General features: G+C 40.6%; 1 protein-coding gene across 1 annotated transcript in view; it reads left to right on the top strand.

Moving 5' to 3' along the window:
• Positions 1-5,740: 5,740 nt before the first annotated feature.
• Positions 5,741-9,449, top strand: part of LOC127652253 (integrin alpha-3-like) — a 60,893-nt gene continuing 57,184 nt past the window's right edge. The window contains exon 1 of the mRNA XM_052138388.1: positions 5,741-6,026. Coding sequence (XP_051994348.1) covers positions 5,833-6,026 — 194 coding nt within the window. The 5' untranslated portion in view covers positions 5,741-5,832. The remainder of the gene's footprint in view (positions 6,027-9,449) is intronic.

Below are 9,449 nucleotides of genomic sequence, written 5' to 3'. Positions count from 1 at the left end.
TATAGAGAGAGAGAGAGAGAGAGAGAGAGAGAGAGAGAGAGAGAGAGAGAGCCTCCCTGCCTCCTTGGGGCGACCGTTCCATTAACTGGCTTGCAGGACCTCACTGTGAGTGTATTGTGCAATCGGGGAGCTGTCCATGTCTCCCATAGGTGGATCTCAAACATGAGATGATGAAAGAGAACAATAGGTTACTCACGTAACCCTGGTTCTCTGAAACATCGAGTGGAGAGATCCACCAAGCTTGCCCCGCTTGCTGCACAAGAAGCGAATATACTTACTGAGGAGCAGCAGTGCGTGCAGGTTGTTATATGCTCTTAGGTAAGGGGGTGGGTCCTTACCAAGCATAGGTCACACACTTCTGTCTGTCTAGGCAGAATTGGTGCAATTGGATGCTTCTCCAGAGGTCAGGTACGGATGCCCTTGGATCTCTCCACTCTATGTTTCAGAGAACCGGGGTTACGTGAGTAACCTATTGTTATTCAACCCACCTGTTGTGTTCTATCTCTATATGTATGCTACATTCTACCACTAGGCGGCACTGTTGTAAAGTAGGTATTAGTTGAGAGAGTAAGAGATGAAGACTACTGAATGTACCAAGTTGCTACGGTGTGTTTGTTAATAAGAATTGTCGTAGTAATGTATATGCTCCCTGTTGAATTAAACAGCCCATGTTGAACTTTTAGGGAAAGGCTTCATTTCGAACCGGATTTAACCCTTGGTAAAGCAGTTACAATTGCAACTCAAGTGGAATCTGCTGTCCAGCAAGCTAAAACTATTGCAGCAGGTGACAGTGTTTCAGTGCAAGCTGTACAGTCCCGTCCATATAAAAAATACAAATGCCAAATTCGCCCAAATAAGTCTGCCAATGCGACTGTTACGTCCTCTCGTAGCTGTTTCAGATGTGGTTCTGACAAACATGTTGCTAATTTTCCTCGGTGCCCTGCAGTCAAGGCAATGTGTAAATCTTGTCATAAAGTTGGACATTTTGCACGTGTTTGCCGCTCACTCAAAACCAGTGATGTACATGAGATAGAGCTGCCTGAACTAAGTGTGCTGTACTTGAGAGACCATTGCAATGCATCAGAGACACTTTTGTGCAAAATTAATATCAGCACACCTGCATCCATTGTCAAGGAGCTTGAACTAGTTGTGGATACAGTTTCCATTTTGCCACAGCACATCTACGATAAGTGCTTCAGCGACATACCACTGCTTCCACCTACTAGTCGGCTGGTGACCTACACAAGGAAAATAATTCCTGTGCTTGGATGCATACACGTCACAGTGAGTAGAGGAAGTTCTACCTCATCAGCAACATTCTTTGTGGTAAAGAAAGGCACCCTTCTCATGGGAAGAGATATTATGGCTGCCTTAAACATCTGCATTCAAGGCAATACTGTCCTACCTCCGTTCACTGCTCCTTCTGTCCCTGTGTTGACTACAGACTCTACACCTGTATACTGCATTCCTGCTGCTCCTGACATTGGCTGTGCACGCAACTTTGTTCATAAGGTTAAAATCGACCATACTGTCAAACCTGTACGTCATAAACTACGACGCCTGCATTTTGCAGTAAGGGCTTCTGTCTCAGCAGAACTGGACCGCTTGCTGAAAGCTGGCATCATTGAAAAGATTGATGCATCACCCTGGGTTTCACCGATAGTAGTCACAGGACGCAAAACTAGTGGAATAAGAATGTGCACAGACCTCCGTGAACCTAACAAAGCTGTAGTTACAGACTATTACCCCCTGCCTCATGTGGATGAACTGTTTGCAAACCTGCGAAAGTGTTCTCTACAATTGATCTGGCTAATGCATATTACCAGCTGCCTCACCATGAAGAGAGCCGTGACCTCACAGCATTCATCACACATGAGGGTCTTTTCAGATATTGTAGGGTTCCCTATGGCCTTGCATCTGCCCCTTCAGCCTTCCAGAAAATGATGGCTGACATCCTCAATGGCCTCCCAGGTGTCCAGAATTATTTGGTTGACCTAATTGTCTACGGCACCACCCCTCCTGAACATGACCAGAATCTCAATACTGTCCTCCAAAAACTGAAAGAGGCTGGACTACTGCTTAATGACAACAAATGTCTCTTCAGGAAGCCTTCTCTACGCTTCCTAGGCCATGTCATCACTGCAGATGGCATTCTACCTGATCAAGAACACATCGATGCTGTCCTGAAAGCCCCGGCTCCATCTGACATTGCTGCCCTGCGTTCCTTCTTGGGCCAAGTATCATGGTACTCAAAGTTTCTGCCTAACTTTGCAACAGTTGTGGCCCCTATGCGTGCATGTGCCAGCGACAAAGATACCTTTACATGGACTCCTGCAGCTCAAAACAGTTTTGAAGAAGTTAAACAACTTCTTGTGGACAGTCCTGCACTTGCTCTGTTCAACCCTTCTTTACGCCCTGTAATATCCACAGACGCAAGTGATTATGGACTTGGCGCTGTCTTTGCACAAGTACAGTCTGACGGCACAGAGAAGCCTGTAGCTTTTGCTTCCTGCACACTAACTGCAACAGAGCGAAAATATTCTACAGTTGAAAAAGAAGCACTTGACTTTGTGTGGGCCGCAGACTTTGACTCTGCCTGCTCTGCTTTTTCTGAGCTGTCAGCCTTGCGCTCACAAATGGAAAGTGGTTGGCCTGCCTCTATTAAGTCAGTAAGTGAAATACTGTCTCCATACTACAAGATCAGAGATGAACTCTCAGTCAAGAATAACTACATCCTGATAGGTTCAAGGCTCATTGCACCACTCTCCCTACGACACACTCCGATCACACTCGCACACGAGAGTCACAAAGGGGTCGTCCACACAAAGCAACGCCTGCAAGACCTGTACTGGTGGCCAAAAATGGACTTGCAAGTGCAGTCTTGCATAGCTTCATGTGTACTTTGTCAGTCTAATGATAAAACAGCCAGAACTCACCCTGCTCCTCTACAACCTGTTCCACTGCCTGATGGGCCATGGAAGAAACTTGGCCTTGATATTGTTGTAACCTTCGACACAGCTGTTCCTGTCTGCAGGTATGCCATTACTCTGACTGATTACTATTCCAAGTGGCCTGAGCTTGCTTTTTCACATACTGCCACTACTGCAGACGTTATTCAGTTCCTGACCTCTGTCTTCAGTTGTCATGGTAACCCAGAGAACATTGTCACAGACAACGGTTCACTTCTGCAGCTTTTGCAGCGTTTCTTCAGGACCGAGGTATATCTCACAGCAAAACATCAGTCTACTATCCAGCTGCTAATGGAGCTGTTGAGAGATTCCATCAAGTCCTCAGAAGTTGCATTCAAACCGCAATTAAACAGTCACTGCCGTGGAAAGAGACTGCATTGAACTGGCTTCAGGTGTACCGTGCAACACCCCATGCAGCAACTTCCACCTCACCTCATGAACTCATTTATGGAAGGAAATTGCGAACCAAACTGGATGTTCTTCCCTTGCAGTCTGCCACATCACCACTGGCTGCTTTTGTTCATGATGCAGTCCATAGACAGCAGCATATAATAAAGCGTTTCACTGATGCTAAACGAAGCATCAGTGTAACTGATCTTCTTTCAAACCAGGAGAGAAAGTGAGAATAAGAAAACCTCAGCATGTACCTAAAGCACACCCCAGATTCACTCACCCAGTAATTGTGAGAATGAGAGTGGGGCCAAACTCTTTCTTACTAAGTGATGGGAAGATTTGGAATGCATCTCACCTTGCTCTCTTTTCCTCTGTGGCTGAACAAGAATGTGACATATCTAGCCTGCCACACTCAAACAACCGTGTAATTCCTGACCTCTATAAAGAACAGCCACGTGTCAAATACAAGCCTAAGTGGTATAAGGACTATGTCATGCTGTAACTTGAAAATGAGAAACTGCGATGGTTGATTGTTATAGTTAGAGTATTACTGATTATGCCCTAGACACCTTTAATATGTTAAGTGAAGGGTAATTCTTATGTTTACACTTAGGTGCACTGTTACATGTTTAATGTGCCTTATGTAAAGTTACTTTATTAACAATATTCTGTGTTAATGCTACTTAGGAAATATGGGTATAATTTTGTTTAGTTCTACAGTATAAGACAACTAAAGTCTTGCCTTATTTTGATCTGCTCTTTACCGCTAACACTTATTTTATGTGTGTAATCTTTAACAGAAAAGGGAGATGTTGTGTTCTATCGCTATATGTATGCTACATTCTACCACTAGGCGGCACTGTTGAAAAGTAGGTATTAGTTGAGAGAGTAAGAGATGAAGACTACTGAATGTACCAAGTTGCTACGGTGTGTTTGTTAATAAGAATTGTGGTAGTAATGTAAATGCTCCCTGTTGAATTAAACAGCCCTTGTTGAACTTTCTGGTGTTCTTCAACATTACACCACCCATGCATTTATAAAAGTTGAAGTTCTTTTAAACTTGATATGGCATCTAAAAACTAAGTGCTCCTGCTCCAGATGCTGAAAAACAGTGAGACGCGTCGGAACGGACAAAGATGTCTGTCTAAGCCAATTTGATAGATTTTTTTTGGGAAAAAAATTATTATGATAAAACAAAGCGGATAGACGCACAACTGCTTTCAGTGTGAATGGTCCATAACTTGGCACAGCGTCTAAAACCATGGCGCTCCTGCGCGAGACCCTTAAAAAATCTGCACGCTTTGAAAGGTTTAACATGATCAGCTGATTTTTGTCTCTTGTAAACAGACTCAAGCCAGCCAGAAAAAGCTGAATGTGTGTTCAACACACTCTCGCGGTGAAATTATCAGGTTCCGTACGACTTTTTTAAATTTGGCTAATCTGTATATCGTGCCACTGCACTCGTTTTAATTCCTACGACTTCCACTACAGCCAATGACGTAGCTGTACATCGTTTCCATCTAATATGCGACAACTACTTGCTTCTGTCACACACAACAGCTGCTATGTTTACACACTCTACTGATTGGTTAAGTTTAGATAAGGGGTTTGGGTTAGGGCATAATATTAAGTATGCTTTTAACGCCTTGTGTATGGAACTCACTCTAGACATTTGGAAATTTGCATGTGATTAAATCGTACCAGTTTATGCAAACAACATCGATCAAAACCATACGAAATAGCCAACTCGTAAATTATGTATGACTTTTCATGAGATCGGGTTAGTTTGTCTTCTTGTGTTTATCCACACTCTTGCCACAATTACAGCATGTCTTTTTCTACATTTGGCAAACCAGACGCAGCCCAAATCTCACTTAATTTTGGTTGATCAGGACTCAAACCAGACTTCAGCTAAATGCTATTCCACACAAAGGCGTTACCATTTCTCTGCCAGAACCAAAGCAGAAGTACCAAAAATAAACCAGATTTGGCCCACACTTTATTGCTATCTAGGCTAGACGCAACGGTCACAGATGTTGGTCTAGCGCACATTTACATTGGAAACATTCTTTGTGAACGGCCCCTAACTACTAAAAATTAACTTTCATTTTCTAATACGCGTTTGGTTCAAATCATCACTTTAGTCTCTTCAAAAGTCCCCTTAGCAGTTTTCCGACATTATGACTGAACTAGTGTTGAACTATAGTTTGTAGTTTATCATGTGCACTGTAAGTCCGTCCTCTATCAAAGTGGCCGCGCACTCAATATTTCAATGCCCTCCAGTCAGGATTTAATTTATGACTGACTGAAGCGAACACCCCGGAAGAATGACTAACGCAATGATTTCACGGCGTCTGATAAATCTGCTCTGATTCAAACCCTGACAGGTTCTTCTCACTCCAATCTGTCCTTCTGTCTCGGCAAACAAAAAGATCTCGGAACTGAAGTCCCACAAAGACCATTTGAAACAATGAATGAATTTAATCAGCATGGTCTCCATAAAAACATGTTTGTCTTAGTGTTGATGCTGTGCGCGCCTCAATGCTGTCACGCGTTCAACTTGGATGTGAGGTTTCCAGTCGTCAAAGAGGGAAAAACTGCAGGGAGTTTATTTGGACTTTCAGTTGCACTTCATGAACAGGTTGTGGGAGAGAAACGATACTTGTAAGTATGTTTTACTATTAATAAACGGACATCAGGTCAAGTGTCATGGGATATGCACCTTTTAAGTGATTCATAAGTAATGATTATAAGTAATGCACTCTTTAAAGTTGTAACGTAGGCTTTTGTATGCATTCTTGTAGGATGCAAATTCCAAACTATATATATTTTATTCTAAGTGAAATATATATTGAATAACTTGGAAAAATTATGAAGGGGGGTTCAAAGAAAGGAAGTTATTATTTCTTTTTTAAAAGGTGTGGCATTGGATTAACTCCATTTCCTCAGGTGAATGATTAACATGCTAACCTCCATTTCACAAGAGAACTCAGGATATGAGACAGCTCATTACTGTGACATGGGGTTGGGCAGGTCATGTACCCCATTGACTTATGTTTAGTAGTATTTATGGTATATACAAGAAAAGTGCAATGCTGCACTTTAGGCTTATTGTATTCTCTATATCTGTATAGGTCCAATATCATGGGATCAGACATTTGTAACTCTAATGGATGGAAGTCTATGAGTTTAAAAAGTTTTAAAAATACTGACCTATATAGGCTGATTGCAGAATGAGATAGTAGAGTATTAACAAATGAGTCCTACAGAGTAGTGATAAATACAAGTATAGGTACTGTTGGGCAGCTGTAAAATGAGAATGGTAATTAAAATTAATAACTGAATATTAAGGAAGAAAATTTCTGAAAATAAGTACATTTTGGTTTAAGTCTTGTGAGGTTTACACACTGACCACTTACCTATTGTTGTAGAGAAGTATCTCTACAAACCACTTTATTTTTTTAAATGTATGTATGTTCCACAGAAAAATTTGTTGTTGAGCAACATGACTGTTGCTTTGTAGTTCTTGCTTTGTTGTTGACATATCATTTATGACTCTCACAAAATGAATGGGAATGAAAGTGTCCTTGACTACAGAGTTCTGAGTACTGCAAGACCTACATAACCAGCCTCATGAAGAATAGTGGTCGACCAATATAGGCTGATAAATCGTCTGATATTCTGACTTTTCCCCTTTGGCCGTTTTGTTTCTTGAGGGAATATTGAAAATCGTATGCTTGCATGTGAAGTGACTGACACATGTAAAAATCCAGTCATGGTTCATTTTGTTGTTACGAGCCATCGTGTTACTACAATTATAGCCCGGTGTGCAATACAGTCTCATTTAAATGGTCCGCATATCAGAGCCGCTGCAAAAGCGTTTGAGCTCATAATATTAAAGTCCTCGCCTGTTTCATTCTCCATATCTCTCCTCAACAGTTCCATGTAACTTTAACTGTCTAATGATAAAAAGGCAAATATCAATAAAACTAATATAATATTTACTGTGTGCTAATATGCACATATCTTATTTAAATATGTACAAAACCAACCTCACAAAACTTGAGCAGATCCAGCATCCTGTGGAGCGCTCATAAATCTTCCTCTGTAGCACGTATTCTAACAGTCTCTCCTCAACAATTCCTTGTAACTTTTCTAATGATAAAAGGCAAATATAAATACAACTTCTTTTTTATATTGTCTGCAAACATGCAGATAACTCTTTTAAACAGATGTAATTCATGAACCTCACCAAAATCTGGCGTTTTCTTCCCATCGAGCGTTCATCTAATATCTTCCTGTGAAGTGCATATTCTATCAGCCAGAATCAAAACTTTAGGATTAGGATCAAAAGTTCCTCTGATTCACAAATCATGATGACAATCCAAGCAGGTGATCCAGGCCATTGAAACGGTCAGGAGATTGCTCCTGCTTGATGGATCCGCCCGCACGAGTGCGTGAGTGCAACCAAAGTCATTCTAGCAAGTAAGTCCACTGTCGGCCATGTTTGAAACGCTCTTGGGAGGCTATTTCCAGTCATGAAAGTGCAGCTTCTATCTACTTCATTGGATAAAGCCCAAAATGTCCTAAACGGTCAGTCAAGGTTATGATCAAAGAACATATCTCAAATCAGCAGTAAAATCTGACAAATCTCACAAATGATGCTTCTTTACCTCAGATTATGCCAAAAAACATTTTCCCAGCTTTTCTAGCTAATGCGCATATGAGATCTTGAGTTGATTGACAGGTAATATCTGTATCTAAAAGGTTATTGGCTCTTCCAGGACTTCCTATCTCCATCCGTTGACCATTGGCTGCAGTTGGCCGTTCTGATTTCTCCAATTCATTTTAATAGAAGTGGTCCATCTCTGCTAAATAGTCTCTGGTGCAACTTCAAATTAAAAGCACTTCACGAGTAAATGTGTTATTCACTGTGCACTGTATGTACAATTGATTTGATTCAGAGAAAATGCGATCGCTAACGTGGACATGCCATCTATGGTTGCTGGACTACTGTGTGTAGGCTACTGTTATTTCCTTCTTCCTAATATATTAACCATTTCTTCATGTGCAAATAAATGACAAAAATTGGATGACTAAACAGAAATCAGAAGAAACTGCTATCTACCATTAAAATACAATATAATTTTTTTGATTATTTTTCACAAAGTTAAAGTTTTGTGTGAAATTGAGTAAATATATTGCTTAATAAGAGTTTATTATTCTTTTTTTTAGCAATGTTATTAAATTGCGTTATATATCGGCATTGCATCTGCCTATCGGCCACCCTGCTCTCTAGATATCGGCATCAGCCATTAAAAAAACGATATCGAATGAAGAAGTAATCAGTATAACAACTAAGGATATGACACAGGTTACAGTGCAGAAAAAAAAAAACATGCTACTGGATCAGCAGTGTAACAACTTAAAAGTGAAGTGTTTAATTTCTGCGCCACTACCATCACTAAAAAAAATATATTTTTTAAACAAACAAGTTTTCCACCCTCAAACACCCACAAATAGCTCTGCCCCAATATCATGCCATTGGTTGAATAAATATTGTTGTGTTGGGCTGACTGCGATGTTCAAACTAACTGAGCAATTTTTATATAGTACCACAGAGCCACAGTGTATATACACTTTCAAAGAAAACAACCAACAAATGGCTCACTTTGTAGTGTTTATTACATCTGAAGCTGCAGTGTAAATAATCAGGCTAACGGTGTTACCATATGGATATGCTGCTGCTGCACAATTAGACAAACAAAAGATATGCAGTATCGAGCATGTAAGACATGCTGCTGTACGATAAGACAAACATACAGTGACCATATAGCAGATCTAGACCCAGATCTAGGTGCTGGGAAGGAGGAGGGTTTCCAAAAAAACTAAAAAACTAAAAAAAAACTTGCAGTGTTCGTTAGTGAAACTGTCTTATTAAATGTTAGATGAAGACAGCGTACGCAAGTTGATCGACTAACTGAATACATGTCAAAGGACCTATTAGACCACACCACATTTTTAGGTACCCGACAAAACATGTTTTTTGTGTGTGTGGGATAGAAGATATTTTATAGTAAAAAAACA

The sequence above is a fragment of the Xyrauchen texanus genome, chromosome 12 (genome assembly GCF_025860055.1).
Source record: "Xyrauchen texanus isolate HMW12.3.18 chromosome 12, RBS_HiC_50CHRs, whole genome shotgun sequence".
Classification (NCBI taxonomy): Eukaryota; Metazoa; Chordata; class Actinopteri; order Cypriniformes; family Catostomidae; genus Xyrauchen; species Xyrauchen texanus.
Note: the sequence above shows the minus strand (reverse complement) of the source record. Positions and strands in the feature narration are given on the sequence as shown.